At 33.4% G+C, this 21,471-nt stretch overlaps 1 protein-coding gene across 1 annotated transcript in view; it reads right to left on the bottom strand.

Moving 5' to 3' along the window:
• Window positions 1-955: 955 nt before the first annotated feature.
• The window catches only part of LOC145268235 (GPI ethanolamine phosphate transferase 3, catalytic subunit-like), a 32,132-nt gene continuing 11,616 nt past the window's right edge, over window positions 956-21,471 (bottom strand). The window contains exons 4-5 of the mRNA XM_080123561.1: window positions 19,865-20,253; window positions 956-1,708 (exon numbers count right to left, since the gene is read on the bottom strand). Coding sequence (XP_079979687.1) covers window positions 1,520-1,708; window positions 19,865-20,253 — 578 coding nt within the window. The 3' untranslated portion in view covers window positions 956-1,519. The remainder of the gene's footprint in view (window positions 1,709-19,864; window positions 20,254-21,471) is intronic.

Here is a 21,471-nt window from a genome sequence, read left to right as displayed (position 1 = left end):
TCTTTGTAGTCAAACCTGCAAAAGGAAATACTTTTTAAAATGCTAGACAAATTCATTGGTCAAAGAAACCAAGTATGTAGTTTTCAATTATATAAAGTAATGTGGAAGCTTGACGAATTATAAGCAAATCCCTTTAAGAAAGATAATGGCTTCATGACACATAACCATAAGAAGCAACGTCACATAACCATTTGAAGAACTTAAGACTTTCATACGTGGTGCCCCTAAAAATGATTAAAAAAACTAAACATTATTTATTCTTTTTTACTCTGGGAATCTTTTTAGATAGCAAATACAACTTCTAACTTTATAGATGTAAAAGATGGAAATTTTGTGGTTTAATTAGAAATAAATTTTAATTTTAGTTGTAAACGCCAAAAAAACAGGTTAAGGAGAAAAATAAGTTTAGTTTGTTATCAACCATTTGGTTTAATTAATGCCAAATAAAGCTGTCAAATATAATTCTAGAGGTAGGATATTTATCAATATATATGTCAAATCTTAAAACTGCCTCAGGTGGCAAAAATAGTTGCTATGCCACTGGTTACATTGTGAATTGAGAAATCATCTATGGTATGGCACATTGGCTACTGCACAAAAATCACCAAAAGGGATTGCAGACTGTTCTGTGTCGAACATGTCTATCACACAGATTGCAATTCTGATTTGAAGTGGACGTATCCTACAACAAATGAAAGAGAGGCTGAGTGATCAGATTTTGGTGTGTGAAGTAATTGGGAATGGAACTTGACCTTGAGAAATAATGTTTTCACCTTGAAAAATCATGCAGACAAGCAAAATTTTCCAAAGCCATGCAAAAGTGAGGAATGAAGACAGAAAAAAACATGGCATAGTTTATAAAAATAAGTAAAAGTGACACATCAAGTGACTTCTGGAGTGATTTCCACAAAAAATGAATAAATAAATTTAAAAAAATATAGGATAACTTATCCAATGGGCGTTTTCTGTATCAAAACATTTGACTGAGATTTTATTTCATCATATTTTCATATCATATCTCTAATGTATAAAAACAGTCTCTTAAATTATTTCTTATTCATCAATGTTTTTTTCCTACATTCTATAAAATCAATTTTTGTAGTCTAGTCCATTAGTTGTTCTTGGGGATTATTGCAGCATGTTGTTAAGAATAAAATTTAATTCGATTTAATTCTTTCCAGTAAATACTCTGTCCAGATCAATTATTTTCAAATAACAGTCATTTAAAATTTAAAAAAAAAAAAAAAAGAGGGATTGTATTCATTCATATAGTGTTACCTCTGGAACAAAACATTTTGTAAAAAAAACCTTAACGTAGTTTATAAAAATAACTAAAAGAAAAAAACAAATTGTAAGTAAATACACAACCAGGCAACACCAGGTTGTGGCAGTTTTTTTTTTTTTTTTTTTTTTTGTGCTTTTTTGTTATCTTCATTAATTAAAAAGTCCAAAAGCCCTGAGGGGATAGGCCAAGATGCTATGAGGTTTATCTGTTTTGTTTACAAACTCTTCATGATTTTCATTTCATAAGTTCTTGAATCCATATATAGAGAGAATTTTGTGAGTATATCATCAGCAGAAGGGTAGTTAAACCGGAGGCAAACACCACAGCTGTCATGGCAACACCAAAGAGGAAACGTGGTGCAAAGATCGTCCAGACCATTAGGTGCCGACGATGTAAAGCTGCAGCACCCATATTGCCAAAAAGCTATAAAAAAAAAAATTAAAAAATAATTTTAACATCAATAAACGAATGGGAAAAAAAAAAATTAATAAAGTTTAACAGAAATAGAAAAATAAATCATCGTATTTTAGATTGAATTTTAGGTCCAGACTTGATTAGACTCATCCTTTACACATCCTCCTCAAGTAATTCATTCTTAATAAAAAAAAATGAAAATTTCAAACATTTAAAAAAAAAAAAAAAATTTCAAAAATCTAATATATAAACGGCTATGTGTCTGTCTGTCAGTTGATCTATCTGTCTCCATATTTTCAAACTATCTCCTACGAAACTAATGATTGGATTTTATGAGTCTTTAGCCGGTTTAAATTGTTTTTAAGGGGTCAAAATTGAAAAAAAAATCATTAAACATTTTGTACATACACCGTAGTTTATTTTTAATCGATTTATATGCGTGTCATGTTGGTACCGTGGTAACGTCACCAGCTTTGAATGCTAGTTTCAGTTTCGATTCTAGCTGATGGCGCTTAAATACCTTTTATTTTTATATTTGAAATCACAACTCTATAATAATATATATGCAATATGGAGAAATTAAAATATCATATTTAAGCATATTTTAAACAAAAATCTGTATGATGTACATACCCATGACAAAATAAAAATATCATATTCCAAAAATTAGTTGATCAGTAGTTTTCAAAAAAGCTGATCAAATAGTTTTATTTTTAAAAAAATATATAATTTTTAAGTGATTAATGGGAATTCATAGGCATTACATCTATATATAGAAATCTCAAATGTCTGTGTGTATGTATGTTTTTATGTAACGCTAAAACTTTTGAAAGACGGAACCAAACTTGACAAATTTGGTATCATATTGAAGCCCCATCCTTCGGATGACAAATATCGAAATTTCACTTCAAACGGACCACTAGAAGTGGGTCAACTGATCAGTTTTCTGCAAGGGGGCCCCCCCAAAAACCTGTCATTTTAACATTATTCATTACGTATTTCTTGATTGATCTAATGATATTTATACATAATTAGAAAAACGCTTAGTCATGTCACGTGACATGACGTCAACATCCAGTAATGGCGACGTCTGTAAATAACGACTTTTCTTATCGATAGTTTTGCAAGAATAATTCTCCTTCATTATATATAATATTATACGTCATGACAATGTTTCCAACGTGATTAACTGGTTAAAAATAGTAATTATACGAGAGTATAACGAAAAATGTCAAGAAAAAATGATAAGGGATAAAAAAAATTCAGCTTAAAAATATTCATTGATAAAAATATAAAAATCGTTATATTTAAGCTACAAAACAAACATCCATTTCCTTTTTTGTATTATTACCACGTGACCTCCTACCTCTGTTAAACTGTGGTGGGGGGGAAGAGGCCGCTTGACAACCAACAAAAACGGTAATTTTCTTTTTTTATATTAGTAACACTACGACCTAATTCTATTGAGAGGGAGGAAGTGGAGGATGAGTTATGAAACCGCTTACACCGTCTTATACAGCTTAATTTTTTCCCAAGCATTACCTCCTATTAAAAAAAGATGCACACTTTATATTTACTTAGTGGGGTAGTGGGGAGGAGGATGGAACCGCTTTAACGGGCGGATGAGTTATTCAGCGACTACAACCTATTTTGTTATATATATATATATATATATATATATATATATATATATATATATATATATATATATATATATTTTGTTAAAATGGGCATGACCACTTATCAAGGCCCAGAGGCCACTCGAGGATAAGAGTTGAAAAGTAATTTTCTTTTTTATATTAGTAACACTACGACCTAATTCTATTGAGAGGGAGGAAGGGGAGGATGAGTTATTCAGCGACTACAACCTATTTTGTTATATATATATATATATATATATATATATATATATATATTTTGTTAAAATGGGCATGACCACTTATCAAGGCCCAGAGGCCACTCGAGGATAAGAGTTGAAAAGTAATTTTCTTTTTTATATTAGTAACACTACGACCTAATTCTATTGAGAGGGAGGAAGGGGAGGATGAGTTATTCAGCGACTACAACCTATTTTGTTATATATATATATATTTTGTTAAAATGGGCATGACCACTTATCAAGGCCCAGAGGCCACTCGAGGATAAGAGTTGAAAAGTGCACAGTAGTTAATGGGACAATATAGTAATCGTTAGTAATGAAAATTCAGGAAATTTGTTATATACCTATTTTTTTGTTGCATAGGCATTACCACTTATCAAGGCCCAGAGGCCACTCGAGGATAAGGGTTGATAAGGGTTGAAAAGTGCACAGTAGTCAATTGGACAATATAGTAATTGTTAGTAATGGAAATTCAGTAAATTTGTTATATATATATATTTTTTGTTACATAGGCATTACCACTTATCGAGGCCCAGAGGTCACTCGAGGATAAGGGTTGAAAAGTGCAGAGTAGTCAATTGGACAAAATAGTAATTGTTAGTAATGGAAATTCGGGCAATTTGTTATATACCAAAATATATATATTTTTACATAGGCATTACCACTTATCCTCGAGTCACCTCTGGGCCTTGATAAGTGGTAATGCCTATGTAACAAAATATATATATATATATAACAAATTTACCGAATTTCCATTACTAACGATTACTATATTACTAGATTAATATACAATTATCGTTATAATATGTAAGTGACCTCCTTTGAGTGTAGCTTCATATCTATACTAGCAAAATACCATTCATTTAGATTAATGTACAATCATTGTTATAATATGCAAGTGACCTCCCTTGGATGTAGCTTTATTGTCAAATATCAGTAGGTTGATATACAATCATTGTTATAATATGCAAGTGACCTCTCTTAAATGCAGCTTTGTTGTCGAATACCATTAGAATAATATACAATCATTGTTATAGTATGCAAGTTACCTCCCTTGGATGTAGCTTCATTTCCGAATGCCTTTAGAATAATATACAATCATTGTTATAATATGCGAGTGACCTCCCTTGGGTGTAGCTTCGTTGTCTAATACCATTAGATTAATATACAATCATGTTTATAACATGCGAGTGACCTCCCTTTGGTGGAAAGTCATTGTCGACTACCATTAGATTATGCAAGTGGCCTCACTTGGCTGTAGTTTCATTTTCAAATACAATTAGATTAATATACAATCATTGTTATAATATGCAAGTGGCCTCCCTTGGATGTAGCCTCATTGTCGAATACCATAGGATATGGCTTCATAGCTGGATATTTGTACTAGCATAATACCCAGCGTTGCCGGGGATTGTATAAGAATGTGGATATATGTACTAGCAAAATACACGACATTGCCTGAAATTGGATGACATGGGTGGTATGTTTCCTAGGAGAATTCCTGGGATCGGATCAGATGGGTGGATATTTGTGCTAACAGAATACCCCATATAGGAAGATGGTGTGATTATGTCGTAAAATCATGAAAAATTATTGTCCAGCCCAGATATAGTCTTAAAGTTAATATTTTATTAAGAGGGGGTCGATTATGTGGGTTACATCATTAAAAATGATTGTAGAAATTAGTAACATATCCAAGAAAAGTGAAAAAGTATGAAATGTGAGTTATGTGATTGGTGTGTTTGTAATGAAATTACCAGCACAGACAATGTCTCAAATGTATTAATTTAGTAAGAGGAAGGGTATTATGTGGGTTAACTCATGAAATATGATTGTCGAAATTAATAACATATCCAAGAATTATGAAAAATTATGAATTGTTAGTTATTTGATGTGCATATTTGTAATGAAAGACACCCTAGACAATGTCACATGGTTGTTATTTTAGTAAGAGAGGGGCGATTATGCGTGTTAAATCATCGAAAATGATTGTCGAAATTAGTAACGTATCCAAGAATTATGAAAAATGATAGAATGTGAGTTATTTGATTGGTGTGTTTATCATGAAATAACCAGTATCAATATCTCAAAGTTTTTATTTTAGCAAGAGAAGAGGGAATTATGTGGGTTAAATCATGAAAAACGAATAGAGAAATATACAATTATTGTCATAATATGCGAGTGACCTCCCTTGGGTTTAGCTTCATTGTCGAATTCCATTAGATTAATATACAATTGATGTTATAATATGTAGGTGACATCCCTTGGGTGTAGCTTCATTGTAGAATACCATTAGAATAATATACAATCATTGTTATAATATGCAAGTGATCTCCCTTGGATGTAGCTTTATTGTCGAATATCATTAAATAAATATACACTCATTGTTATAATATGCGAGTGAGCTCCCCTGAATGTAACTTCATGATGGGGCGATTATGTCGTAAAATCATGAAAAATTATTCTGTAAATAAGTAACATATCCAAGAATTATGGAAAATGATGAACTGTGAGTTATTTGATTGGTGTGTTTGTAATGAAATAAACAGCCCAGATATTGTCTGAAAGTTAGTATTTTAGAAATGAAAAAAAAAAAAAAAACCAGCCAGACAATGTCTCCAAGTTATTATTTTAGTAAGGGTAAGGGGATTATGTGGGTTAAATCATGAAAAAAATGATTGTCGAAATTAGCAACATATCCAAGAAATATGAAAAGCAATTTAATGTAAGCTATATGTCTTTATAATGAAATAAACAGCCCATATATAGTCAGAAAGTTATTATTTTAGTAAGAGGGGGGGTTAATTAAGTGGGTTACATGATAAAAAATGATTGTAAAAATTAGTAACATATCCAAGAATTATTAAAAATGAGTAAATTTGAGTTATTTGTTTGGTGTGTTCTTAATAAAATAGAAAGCCAAGATGATGCATTAAAGTTATAATTTTAGTAAGAACGGGGCTATAATTAGTGTTAAATGAAGAAAAATGATAATCGAAATTAGTAAAATATCCAAGAATTATGAAAAATGATTACATGTGAGTAATTTTATTAGTATGTTTGTAATTAAATAGACAGCCCAGACAATTTCTCAAATGTATTATTTGAGTAAGAGGTGGGCGATAATGTTGGGAAACTCATGAAACATGATTGTCGAAATAAGTAACATATCCAAGAATTATGAAAAGTTATGAAATGTAAGTTATTTCTGTTTTTATAATGAAATAAACAGCCGAGAAAAAGCCTCAGAGTTATTTCTTTAAAAGGACGGGGTAAATTATGTGGGGTGAATCATGAAAAATGACTGTTGAAATTAGTAACATATCCAGGAATTATGAAAAATGATGAAATGTGAGTTATTTGATTGGTGTGTTTGTAATAAAATAACTAGCCAGATAATATCTCTAAGTTATTATTTAGTAAGAGGAAAAGGGATTGTGTGGGTTAAATCATGAAAAATGTTAAATAAAATAAAACGATTGTCAAAATTTGTAACATATCTAAGAATTATGAAAAATGATAAAATATGAGTTATTTGATTGGTGTGTTTATATAATGAAATAAACAGCCCAGATATTGTCTGAAAGTTTTTATTTTAGTAAGAGGGGGTCGATTATGCGGGTTAAATCTTAAACAATGATTGTCGAAATTAGTAACATATCATAGAATAATGAAAAATGATTAAATGTGAGTTATTTGATTGGTGTGTTCGTAATGAAATAGACAGGCTAGAAGATGTATCGAAGTTGTTATTTTTGTAAGAGGAACAGGATCATGTCGGTTAATGAGGGGGCGATTATTTGGGTTACTTTATTAACAATAATTCTCGAAATTAGTAACATATCCAAGAATAATGAAAACTGGTAAAATGTGAGTAAATTGATAGGTGTGTTTGTAATGAAAAAAAAAAAAAAACAGCCATATCATGTCTGAATGTTATTATTTTAGTAATAGGAGGTGGCGATAATGTGGATTAACTCTTGAAAAATTATTGTCGAAATTAGTAACACATCCAAGAATTATGAAAGATGAAGTTTTAGTTATTTGATTGGTGTGTTTATAATGAAATAAACAGCCCAGTCAATGTAGCAAATTTATGATTTTAATAAGAATTGGGCGATTATATGTGCGCACTCATTAAATTTGATTGTCGAAATTCATAACATATCCAAGAATTATGAAAAATAATGAAATGTGAGGTATTTTATTGATGTGTTTGTAATGAAATAAACAGCTTAGAAGTGTCTCAAAGGTATTATTTTAGTAAGAGGAGATGAAAATGACGGTTGAAATTAGCAACATATCCAAAAATTATGAAAAATGCTGAAATGTGAGTTATTTGATTGGTATATTCATAATGAAGTAGATATACCAGACAATTTATGAAAGTAATTATTTTATAATTATTTTAGCAAGAGGTGGCGATTATTTGGGTTACTTCATTAAAAACAATCGTCGAAATTAGTAACATATGCAAGAATTATGAAAAATGATATAATGTGAGTTACTTTGTTGGTGGGTTTATATTGAAATAACCAGCCATACAATGTCTAAAAGTTATTATTATAGTGATAGAAGGGGTGATAACGTGGATTTACTCATGAAAAATGATAGCAGAAATTAGTAACATACCATAGCCTATGTATCGATGTTTTTATTTTAGTAAGAGTGGAAGCAATAATGTAAGTTAAATCATGTGACATGGCTGTGTAAATTAGTAACATATCAAAAAATTATGAAAAATGATTAAATGCGAGTTATTTTGATGATGTATTTGTAATGAAAAACCAGCCAAGACAATGTCTTAAAGTTATTATTTTAAACAGGTGAGCGATAATGTCGGTTAAATTGTGGAAATGTGTAACAATCCAAGAATTATGGAATTCAATGAGATACGTCAACATATATACTTACAGATTACCAGGAGTCACCCTGGATTCAATGAGATACATGCAAATGTATGCAAGCAGAATACACGGTCGCCTGGGATGTAATGAGATAGATGCAAATATATACTAGCAGAATACTTGGCGCTGCCTTGGATTGAATTAGATTGATTGAAATATATACTAACAGAATACCTTGCGTCGCCCAGGATTTCATGAGATTGATTGAGATATATACTAGCAAAACACCCAGCGTTGTCCGGGATTGAATGAATTAGGTGAGAATATATATTAGCAAAATACCTGGCATCGCTTGGGATTTGATGAGATAAATGTGTTGCATATTACCTGTCCTTGCATATGCATGCTGTAAATTACCTACCCTAGGTAAGATACAATTATTTCATATGTGTAATACCCGTCTTATGTAGGTAAAATATTCTTTTGCTCGAAATAGCAAATGATACATAAACATACAAAATTCCTCTCTCATAAGAATAATCAATTTTTTCATTATGTGTACGGTCCCGAGCAACTTTCAATACTGTGCACTGATATTTTCTTTTTTGGAATATAAGCACATTCATGATTTTTTTTTACAAACGTTAAAAAATTTCACATTGTGTAGCAATGTACTGAAACAATTATAAAAATATTTGTTTTTATTTTGGATGATGCAGGGCATCCGAAGAGAGATTTTTCTAACAAAATGAAAGTATAATTTTTAGCAATAGGTATCTAGGAAAAGGCCACTACATATGCTATAAATTCCAAATTTCCACAACCTGGCAAATACTGGTACACGCTAGCAAATTTAGATTTGCAATTACAGAATATGATTCTAATTTTTTCCTTTGCTCTTTATTCTAACACTACACTAAGTTTACTGTTTTATTTCGCTACAGTTGATATTGTGTAGAACAATAAGAAAATCATAGTGAACAATGCATTCAACAAAATTTCACACACATTTCGAGATACCTATATCTAATAAGTTCAAAAGAAAGGACACACTTAGGGAGGTATTTTGGTGGTCAAGTCACTAAGTAGAGATTAGCTGGTTTCCTGGCATAGCCCAGGATGTAATATAGATTGACTGAAATACATGTTCTAGCTGGTTTCTAGGCGTTGCCAGGGATGTAATATAGACACATTATGTTGTATATTACCTGTTCTCTTCTCCCTAAGGTAAAACAATTTCATATACATGCTGTAAATTACCTATGCTAGGGATAAAACATGAACAATACCAGTCCTAGGGTAGATAAAACAAATAATACATAGAGATGAAAGATTCCTCTCCCCTAAGAATAAAACATATGTTCAATATCTGCTTTTGTTTTTTCATTGTTTATACGGTCCCGAGCAACGCTGGGTAGCCCTGCTAGTCTATATATATAAAAGGCAAAATGTGTGTGACCATTTCGTGTATGTCTGGCAAAAGCTTTTCTCGCACATGGTCCCGGGTTCGTTACTATCGCTTAAGACTGTTTATATACCCCCTATATCATAATACTTAGGATTTGGGAACGCGGGTCGTCTCTAGATTTATTTACGTCGACTTTTATGAAATTCGCGCTATTTCGCTCTGTCCCCTGTTTGTCCTGCATTTTAGTATAAATACAGTGAAAAACGTTGTGTTCTCGGCTTTCGCGCTGTTCCCCCCCCCCTTCTCACCATCATCTGGGGAAAGTGAAAACTAAAAATAACGATTCCGCGATGACCTCATTTAGCGTCTTCCCGTCAATCAAACTTCTTTTAGCTTTATAAGCTTGAACTTGACACGTTAATCAATTACTCTCACTCGTGGTCGAGACCGTTAAGTAGTTGGTATTGGTTTCCACCCCCGCGTCAAGGGTTCAATCCCTCCTCCCGACCAAACCTATTTTTTTTCTTTTACGTTTTTTTTATATTAATTCGCTTATTCTTTAGTTTTTTTTGCTCAACACACACCTTCAAAGACCCAGGCTAGTTAATAATAAATTAGGAAAGAACAGTCCCGTCAAGGAAAAGTAAAGTTTAACAAACACAGACGCCACATATAAATTTAATATGGTCAGACTACAAGCCAACATCTGATGTAGGTTTTTCGCATATAAATCCGTTATCATAAAATCTTATATTAGTTCCAAACATTACACAAGACGTATTTATTGGTGGTAGCACGATTTTCACTCACTAATTATTTTCTCCTTTTGCCCGGGTGTGGTGAGGTGTGTGTGTGTAGGTTAAATCAAAACAAAATGCAAAATAAAGAATAAGCAAATGAATAAGAAACGCCATAAATAACCCTGTTTAAATGTTAAACTTCTTTAAAAAAAAATTGAAAAACAAAAACAAAAAAAAAAAAACAGCAAACGTGATGGAAAAATTAAAAACAAATGAACATAAAAGATGGTATAAATAACTTGTTTCAATATTAAAACTTGAAAAATCGGAAAAAAAAAATATCTATATCTAGGCTTGAATGTGTAATCTTAAGATGACACTGCCACTATAACAACTGCTCTATGGTCGTGTGAGCGAAGTTAGATCGTTTTTTTTTTTTTTATATTTAAACTAATTCAAAAAAGAACATTTTTTGCGCATGTGTGTTTGGCTAAATTGTTATGAAGGAACAGTTTTTTTGCTACCCCTTCCTGTAGAAAAGCGCCCAGTTGAGGGTGAAGGAATTAATGTTTTTAGTCAATTTTTCGATATTTGTCATCCGAAGGGTTGAGCTTCAAAACGATACCGATTTCATGAAAATCGGTCACCTCTGTGGAAAGTTTTAGGCAAACATACATATATACATACATACTTACATTTAAACAGATTTTTGCTCTTTATATCATAGATGAGCTCATATCCATAACGAACATTTCACTTCATACATGATATATACAAACACACATGTACACACACTTTGTATTATTCAATACTTGTGTGTAAATAAATAATCCTTGTATATATGTAAATACATAACCTTGTTTTAGCATGTTTATTCCTAATGCTTCTTTAAATGTACTTTGGTTTTAATTATAATACTGACATATTTCGTGTGCTCATTTCTTGTCTAGAGAAGCAAGCGACTACAATCTCTTTATTCCTTCTACTTAACAAAAGTGGGCACTATTCACCCGCTACAAGGATAGCTAATGTGCTCCATCCTCTACAGATATCTAATTAACAACTTCAAGGTTGCTATGATAGTAAAGTCTGTTTAATATGATGCTGTAAGTTATTATACACCCTAAGACTGCTAGGTACTTGTGCACAATTTGAACCAGACGTAACTGTCCAGTTGGCTTTGCTTGGAACATAGCGTCATGCATTCGGGTTTGACGTACGACAGCAATCAATGCAAAGCAAAGGAGCAGACGATCTTTGTTGAAAATATTGAGAGTAAAGTAAAAAAAGCAACCCTGTTTTAGTGTGCTTGTTTTTAATGCTTCTTTAAATGTACTTTGGTTGTAATTATAATACCGGCATATTTTGTGTACTCATTTCTTGTCTGGAGGAGCATGCGACTATACCCCCCCCCCCTCGAAAATGTGGCTCATTAGTTTGGCTTTTGTTTGATAAATAAAAACATTAAAAATATAAAGCAGCAAAGATTCTTTTTTTGCTGTAACAGTAGTAACACAAAAAGCACGCGAGAGAATAGAAGACAAATTAATTGCAAAGCAAACTGTAGCCATTCTGTAAGATTTTAATGTTGGTTTTGTTTAAATACATGCAAGCGGCCAAGAAGTAAACAATCTACACATAATGTTGGTGTCATGTGTATATGTTGTAAAAATTTGTCGTAATGCTTGTCTTGCAGATGCCATGTTGTGTATAATATGTAAGCGTTTGTTTTTGTTGAAGGTTTAAAATCTGAAATAAGAGAATTATAACTGGCATCCAATGAGAAAGGGTGGAATTTGCGTAGCGAAAAATCATTATTTCCTGAATCTGCAAATCAGAAGTGAATGTTATTTCTATGAGTTTATGATTCAGTTAATAAGAGTGACGGGGCAATACAAATCTACTGTGTGCAATTTTACGCAGTGTAGAGTGAGGACGGTGATGGCAGTTATGAATTAGAAGGAAAAATAGGAATTACCTCCTCTAATGATAATGGCGATAGTGATAATTTCTCTCCTAGGATGAATTTTAGTTATCCAATATGGCTCTTCTTGTTGATCTGTCCTCATAAATAATCAAACTCTACCCAATTTACACCATTAACGATTATTACACTACCACCTTACATTCATTAACCCTTATCCTCAAGTGGCATTTGAGCCTTGATAAGTAATGCCTCCTAAGAAACCCAAAAACATTCCCATTTTGGGTCGCATAGGATAAGTTTAGTTAATGTTTACATATTTAATGCATGTATTTCTCGATAAAAACATGTATTTTTCAATATATTTTAACTTAAGATTCTTCATACAATAATATTTAACAACAACAAAAAAATGTTAACACAGAATTTTTTTTTTGTCACAATAAACTTACATCGCAATTTAATGACTTTGCCAAATTGTTTACATTTACAGTCACGAACACTTCTCAAGTTCGTATTTTGTACACGTTGTCCTTTTTGGAACAGTACAAAGCAGACACGTGATCCTACACGTCTAACCAGATCTACTTTCGTTAACCTGCCTCAACTTAGACTTAGCTGTGCTGATTTAGATTTGTTTAACCAAGAAATGTTTTTTACTGTAACTTTCATAGAGCTTTTTTGCTTTTTTAAAAACATCTATTTCCTATAATTATTCACGCAAAGGGTTCTATATTTACACACTACATGATTTATTCTTATTCTTTATGCATTTTCATGTAATACTTTATTATAATGATACAAATATATTTTTGTTTTTTTACATTTACAGTAAATTAGTATTTTATGGTTCAACTTATGCACACATAGTCAATTTTGGTACAGAGTACAAAGACCATAGGGGCTTCTACAGATTTTTAACCTAACCATATCTACCTTTGTTGCCCTATTAGACAAAAGAAACTTAACTGTCAGTTTTGATTGGTTTAGACAAACAAACATTTCTTATTCACACTTGCCTACTTCTATTTCAACTTCCTCCGTCCCTCCCATACATGTATAAAATTAGTCACGCAAAAATTTTACTTACACACTGACTGATTTAATCTTACTATTCATCTTAAATAAATAATTTTGGACCAACTAAAGAATAGATACCCTGTAGCAAAAGACGACGACCAATGAAGACCGGCGCACATTTCAAGTGACAGCAAAAAAAAAAAACACTAAAAAAACACACTGTACATAAAAATCAATCTTGGCCGCAAGAACCTGCAAAAATCTGAACAAGTTAGTTATTTTTATATTGGTTTCCGCCATTAATAAGTCTGGTTTAAATAATTTTATTTAAAGTTTTTAAAATTATGTATTTTTTAATAGACAGGAGAGATCAATTATAACATCGATTTTTAATGCTTTGTAAGTAATATAGCTCATTCTTTTTATTTATTATAATTATTCCAAGTTTTATTAAAAAGTTCTGTAAATATATTAAAAACGCACTCGGAAAGACGCCCATTTATTTAAATACATTCGTTTTGTTACTTTTTGGTCAAGATCAAAGTGTAGTATCTGTTCTTCAGATGCTGCACTTCTATTTCTTGTTCTCTTTCGGTGGAGGAGAAATCCTTCACGACTGAGACAATTTTTATTTTTGTACCTTTTCTCCATGTTAAAAAACGACCCTGGTGTCTAACTCTGTCCTGTGGGGAGGCATAGTAAATAGGTACATTAAAAAGTGTTTTGTAAATATATATTTTTTATTTTAAATCTTAAAAAGTTTTGTAAATATATTTTTAAAAAATCTTGCTCGCGAACATTCGACCATGCCTACTATTTGACATGTTTACAAACAACCAACACCATGTGCTTCTGTCAATGTTAATATCGAATCACCGGTTATCGTCTTCTGCTTTACTTGATCCATAATTTTATACAACGATACCGATTTGTCTACATTATTTTTTTTTAACAAAAAGAGTCACCACTTACCAAGACCCAGAGGCCTTTCAAGGATAAGGGTTAATGATTGTACATTTGTCAAAGGGAACATGTCGTAGTCATCGTTAGTAGTGGAAATTTGGTAAATTGGGTTACTTAAGGGAATGGCTCGTTTAGAATTTGTTCGCATTGGACTTGAAGACAGTCATATTGTAGTCAGTTGGAAGGCAGGAAAACAGAGCAGAGTTCCACAAGTGTGCAGTTCTAAGAAAAAAGTTTTGTTCATGGAATCTAGGTTTAGGTATAGATAAAGAGTGGGGGAAACTGTTGATTTAAAGTCATAAAAAAATTTTCTAGTTCAAATTATGTACAAGTAGTCTGTTTTGTAAAAGAATACAAAAGGAGAGAAGTTCTTCTACAAATTTTTCACCTAACTAGCATGTTGATTTCAATTTATTTAACCAAAGGGTACTTGTACAGTTTAATCAAGACATTAAAAAAATGAAAATATCGAAAAAAGTTTAAATTGTACGTATCCGTTATGGAATGAAGTTCTCCAAGAAAAATTTCACTTAATTTCATTAAGTAGTTTTTTTTACAGCGAAAAAACAATTTGTTATGATACCAAGCAAAAGGTTCGATTTTTAGGAAGAAAAGCTTAGTATTAAATGATAAAAGAAGAATGAATAAGAATGCCTTTCGTAAAGGTTTTATCAGCTTAAAATATATACACGTGTTTGGCAAAATCAATATGGCGGAATCCTTAGTTCCAGCCAAGGGGAATAACTATGATTCATTTCCTGAAGAGTTACAGTAATTTATTATAACATTTTCCCCTTCAACAATAATTAAGTATGGAATTACAGAAGTTAAATTTAGTCTGTTCAGTACTAGGTTAAAAAGTTTCTTATATTTACTTGGAAATCGCAGCATTCTGGACGATCTCCGCACTGACTCACAAGGATTTTTGTTCTCAGCATCCACATCGTGGCTAGTATGGATATGTTCAGGATCAGGTAAGGGATTCTTCTCCTCCACGTCGATATTGTTTTCGTCAGGTGGCGGTTCTTTACAGGCTTCAGGGCTTGCAGTATTGTTTTCATCGTGTTCGTCTTCTTGGTTTGAGGAGTTAGGGGCCAGGTCTCGCACATTGACAGTAGTTTCCGCACCAGAGGGTAGTCGTACATGAGCATAGTAGGGATTGATGTCTAATAAGGTAGCAGAGGTTACTGGAGGGTCGAGCTTACTAGACTTAGTATGGTTTCTGACATATACTGGGCCTGGTTTCGCCCAAGTGGGAACAGAAGTTCCGGAGGAAGATCTACGACTATATTTGAACATTCTCTCATGAGGAATCGTATTGGTGGCAGTGCATAGTAACGACCTGATTGAATGGAGAGCGTTTGGTAGTATATCTTCCCAATGAGGCAGTTTCATGTTGCTAGAGTGTAAGGTCGTTTGGATGGCCTTCCATAAAGTTCCATTGAGCTTCTCAACTTGCCCGTTACCCTCAGGGTGATACCTACTTGTTTTAGAGGTGGCGATACCTTTGCCACGTAAGTAATCTTTGATTTCTCCTGCAAGGAAGTCGGCAGCCCGGTCAGTGTGTATCATATCGGGCATGCCAAAAATAGCAAATAGTTGGTTTAGGCAATGGATCACGATTTTACTAGTCATATCGTTACAGGGGAAGGCAAAGGGAAAGCGAGTGTATTCATCAATTATGGTGAGTAAGTATTTGTTACCACGTACAGAAGTAGGTAAAGGGCCTTTAAAGTCGATGTTTAGTCGCTGGAAAGGTAGTATAGCCTGTATGAGTGTTCCTTTGTCACAACTGGCAAATTTAGGTTTCAAATACTGACAGGAGGGACACGAGTCTGTTATGTTTTTAATTTGTTCTAAAGAGAAAGGAAGGTTTCTTGTCCGGATGAAGTGGCTGAGTCGCGTGACTCCAGGATGGCATAGTGTAGCATGCAAGTCGCGGAGGTCTTGCAAAGTGTGCATTAATGCAGAGATGCGAGAAAACGTATCAGCAGCTGTATTTTCCGTTCCTGGGCGGTAAGTAATGCTGAATTTGAATTGTGATAGTTCGATCTGCCAACGACATATCTTATCATTTTTAATTTTTGATTTTCTCTTATTATCGAACATAAAACTGACGCTCTTTTGATCTGTAATAACTTTGAAATGTCTCCTGAGTAAGAAGTGTCGCCACTTTCGAAGAGCTTCGACAATCGCAGCAGCTTCTTTTTCGACCGCGTGATGTCTAATCTCATTTGGGCTTAGTGTCCGAGAAAAGAATGCAACGGGTCTATCCTGTTCGTTCAGCGTAGCAGTAATGCAGTATTTACTGGCATCAGTTTCCACTACAAATTCTTTGTCCGGGTCAACAGTTATAAGGGTGGCATTACTTAAGTCGGTCTTCAGCGTCTGAAAAGAATTTAGAATAGACGGGGGTAGTAGAAACTCCCTGTTATGGTTCAGCGGCAGTATCTTATCAGAAAAATTTCGAATGAATTTACTATAGTAAGAGAACATACCAATTATTCGTTTTTGCGACTGTAAATTTAGAGGCGGTGGCATTTCAAGGAGTGGTTTTAGCCTCAGGTAATCAGGAGTAATTTGGTTGTTCTGGATTGTGTACCCAAGAAGTGTGATAGAAGTAGTAGAAATGATGCTCTTACTTTGGTTGAGTGTGATGTTGCATTTTTTTGCTACATTATAAAACCTTTGAAGGTTGTAACCATGTTCTTGTTGATCCTTTCCGCATATCGTGACATTGTCTACATACACAAAAGTATCTGTTAATTTTTCTCTTTCTACAATGCCATCGATGCATCTTTGAAAGGCACTCACTCCGTTAGTGACTCCAAAAGGGATACGAGTAAATTGGTAAAGTTTTCCATTTACTTCGAATGCTGTGTATTTCCGATCGGCGTGACTAATTGGGATTTGATGGTAAGCAGACTTCAGGTCAAGTGTTGTAAAAACGTTGTATCGAGCTATGTCATCAATCATTTTAGTAATGTTAGGCATGGGATAGGCATCTAGTTCTGTAAATCTATTTATGGTGTCGCTGTAGTCGACCACCATTCTTTTTTTTTTTATTCTCGTTAGAGGTCACTAAAACTTGGGCTCGCCAAGGAGATATAAAGGACTCTATTATGCCTTCCCTCAGCATTCTGGCAGTTTCCTCTTTAATAAAAATGTTGTCAGTGAATGAGTGACGACGAGATTTGGTGGCAATAGGGGTCGTCCGTGTAGAAAGATGAGAGAAGAGGGGAGGAGGAGAAATTTTGATACATGGAAAACTGTTACTCTTACCCATCGCTCCAATAACAAGTTCTTCCCTGGGACCGTCGAATTTCAACGTCACAGTTTTATATTGTTTTAGAAGGTCTTTTCCAACAATGATATCCGTAAACAGGTCCTTAATTACTTCCACCGTCATGGCGTGGTGGTTTTTACCGTTTAGAGAGATGTCAACAACAGTTTCGCCGATGATTTTAGCATGATGATTCGGGTCCGCCAATGCTACGGTTTTCAGTTTGGGGATAACAAAAAGTTTCAGCTTTCTTGCTGTATTTTTGCTAATGAACGTCCCCACGCTGCCGGAGTCTACCATAGCATTCACTACCTGCCCATTTATTTCGCATTTGGTGTAGGTGATGTCTTTGGCACCCGTTCCTAGTCAGGAGAGATTGGGTGGGGGGGGAGTCCGGGTCGTACAACACAGCAGCAGGAGAGGAGGATAATCTACATACCTTAGCCCAATGGCCATTTTTTTTACATTTTCTACAGCATTACGCGCAGGACACATCGCCCGTGCATGCCGTGTGTTCCCACAGAAGAAACAAATTCCTTTTTGTAATGCATTTCCTTTTACAGCGGCTAAGGGAGTTTCTTCTGGTTGAACTACGGTAGCTGTTACGCTCGGGTGGTAATCGAAGCTGGCCGTATGCTTCTCCGCTTGTTCTAGGGACCTAGCCATTGTAAATGTCTCTTGTAGCGTCGAGAAAGGTTTTTCAAGTAGGCGCTGACGGATAGACGAAGATGAGATGCCGCTAATGAACGCGTCCCGTATATATTATTTTTTGTTTTCCTCGCACTTACCGCTTGAAATTCGCAAGATTTAGCGAATACTTCCAATTGTTGCATGAACTCGTCGATGGTTTGTGTCGGTTTCTGTTTACTTGTCAGGAGTTGATGTCTGTTAAATACAATGTTTGTTGGTTTCATATAAATAGCGTCTAGCGTTTCTATGGCGCCGTTGTAATCCGTGGCGTCGCTTATAATTTCGAAAATTGTCGCCGAGACAGAATTGATCAAAGCGAAAAGATTTTGTGCATTGTTTTTGATTTGGCCGTTATTTAACGTGCGTAGATAGTATTCGAATGTTAACTTCCAATGTTTGTATATTTTTTCCGAATTCGGAGCAGTTGGTTCTGTGTTAAATCTGTCTGGTCGCAGTAATTTGTCCATTTTTTTATTTTTTTTTATTTTAAGCTGATAAAATTGAAATGATAAAAGAAGAATGAATAAGAATGCCTTTCGTAAAGGTTTTATCAGCTTAAAATATATACACGTGTTTGGCAAAATCAATATGGCGGAATCCTTAGTTCTGGCCAAGGGGAATAACTATGATTCATTTCCTGAAGAGTTACAGTAATTTATTATAACATTAAAGATGGGGAGGGAGTGTCAGCGCTTTAAATTGAGTTATATCCCCGTGGCATGTTAAAAAAATTCAAAGATGTCTACCTTCAACGCACTGTCATACTCGTGTTTTTCTGCTGTAAAAAACAAAAAACTACGCAATCAAATTAAGTGAAATTTTTTTTTTTTGAGATCTTCATCCCAAAACAGATACGTACAATATAACCCTTTTTTTGATATTTTCATTTTTTAAATGTTTGGATTAAACTGTACAAGTGCCAACCAAAGAAACATTTTCTTATGCTGAATTTCCTTCTAATTCGAATTTTTTTTCATATATTAATCTATAAGTAATCATATAAAAGGCTTTCATTTACACACCGTGTGATTCAATCCTACGCTGCATTTTCACTTGACAATTTTATACGATACTGATTTTTTTACATTTTTACAATCATAATGAATTCTCTGGTTCGAATTATGTACATGTCAATGCACAGATATCATTCATTGTTAGCAAAAGTGCATTGAGAATGGTGGTGACTATGTAGAAAAATAAATTCTAGAGCACAAAAGGTCAATTGTTTTAATGGTACCACTCCCGTCTTCATAGCTCTTTAACGTTTTGAGTTAAAAAAATAGGAGGCTTTACTTTTGGAACGACTCTCCTATAATAAAACATTAACAAGGGAAACAATAAGCAAAAGCATGCAACAACACAATATTTTAGTGCCATTTAGTGTCTCCATCCATCAAGTTTCGATACTCACAATGATTGAAGAGAAGAGGAAGAGACTAGCGTAAAGTCTGTACAGCATAAAGGGCACAGATTTCTTTTCGAACAGGACCATGTCGCCTTTCCATGAAGAATCCTCGCCTTTCTTTTTGCTGCTAAAATATTCAACTGCAGGTTTGTTCACATGTGGCCAGAAGACGAGCAACGGGGCGGCAACGGTGAAGATGATGGGTCCGGCAAAAGTATTGATGGTGATGAGGATGGTGGGGATGATGTTGCTGGAGAAATCACCATAGAAACCAACAAATGCTGCATGCCATTGGATGCTTGGTATGGTGGCTTGATGACCAGTTGCATAGAAAAAATACATGGACAATAAACCCCAGAGAGTTATTGCTGACCATGGTGTGTCGAGATTGTTATCTGAATAAAGAAATAAAAATAATATAAAAAGAACAGACAGAGATTTATATAAGGATGAAGAAAAAAAAAAGAGCCTTAATTAAAATTGTTAAATAGAAATAGACTTAGAACTTGCATCAGCCAATTTCTAAAAAAGTCTAAAATTATTAAAGAGAATTCAACTATATAAGGATGAAAAAAAGAAAACCTTAACTAAAATTTTAAAAATAAAAAACAGGGATTCTCAGCTGCCTACAATGTAGCTGTTTCAGAGATTTAAAAACAGGACAGCTCTTAAATACATTGCTCTCTAGTGGATAATACCACTTCCTAAATAAGTAAATGTAGAACAATGCGGTTACTAAACTATTAATAAGTAAATTTAACAAGATTACACTTAATCAAAAAAAAAAGAAAACGTTATTAAAACCCCAACTTATCAAAACTTGGTATGAGACATGCAAGAGATATATAAAAATGCCAGAGAATAAAATTAAAACAATGATATTCAGAAATGAATCTGAATTTAATATACATAATTTTGATGAAAACAAAAAAAATATGGCAAAAGAAAGGTGAGCAATTAAAACAAAAAATGTTTGTGGAACTATAAAATTTGGAGGGTCTGTTATGGTTTGGGTTTTTATTTTCATATGGCATCGGAGAATTAGTTTTCAAAGAGATGAAAATAGATGCTGCATATTACTGCAACGTTAAGTTCTTCCTTATTTAATTCTGTTAGAAAATCTAGTATATTGGCATTTTCCGAATACATTTTTGTCCAAGACAACGACCCAAAACACACTAGCAAGCTTGCAACGGAATTATTTTAGAGAAAATTCCATAACTCTAGAAAGCTAGCCGGTACAATCACCGGTTTGCAACACTGTGGGCAATTATAAAATCAAACATTGGCAACAAAATATTCAAAAATAAAGCTGAACTAAAAGCAGCCATAATGGAAGAATGGAATAGTACACAAGTGCTGGAATAGTACACAAGTGCTAAAAACTTGTTTGTTTATTCAAAAAAAGAGAACCTATATGTTGTATAAAGCTATGGTATGAATAAATAATTTGTAAGTGACCATTTTTTTTATTTACAGACGAAAATTTGCTTTTTAATATAACAGTTAAAAAATAATTTTCATCAGAAAGAAAAAATATATATTACACGTGGGAAGGTATGGCGACCGAAAAATACAATTGTGAATTACTTGGGACCTCTATTCAGTCATGG

This window comes from Euprymna scolopes, chromosome 4 (genome assembly GCF_053919585.1).
Source record: "Euprymna scolopes isolate OS-2025 chromosome 4, ASM5391958v1, whole genome shotgun sequence".
In the NCBI taxonomy this organism is placed as follows: Eukaryota; Metazoa; Mollusca; class Cephalopoda; order Sepiida; family Sepiolidae; genus Euprymna; species Euprymna scolopes.
This window is presented reverse-complemented; position numbering and strand designations above follow the sequence as displayed.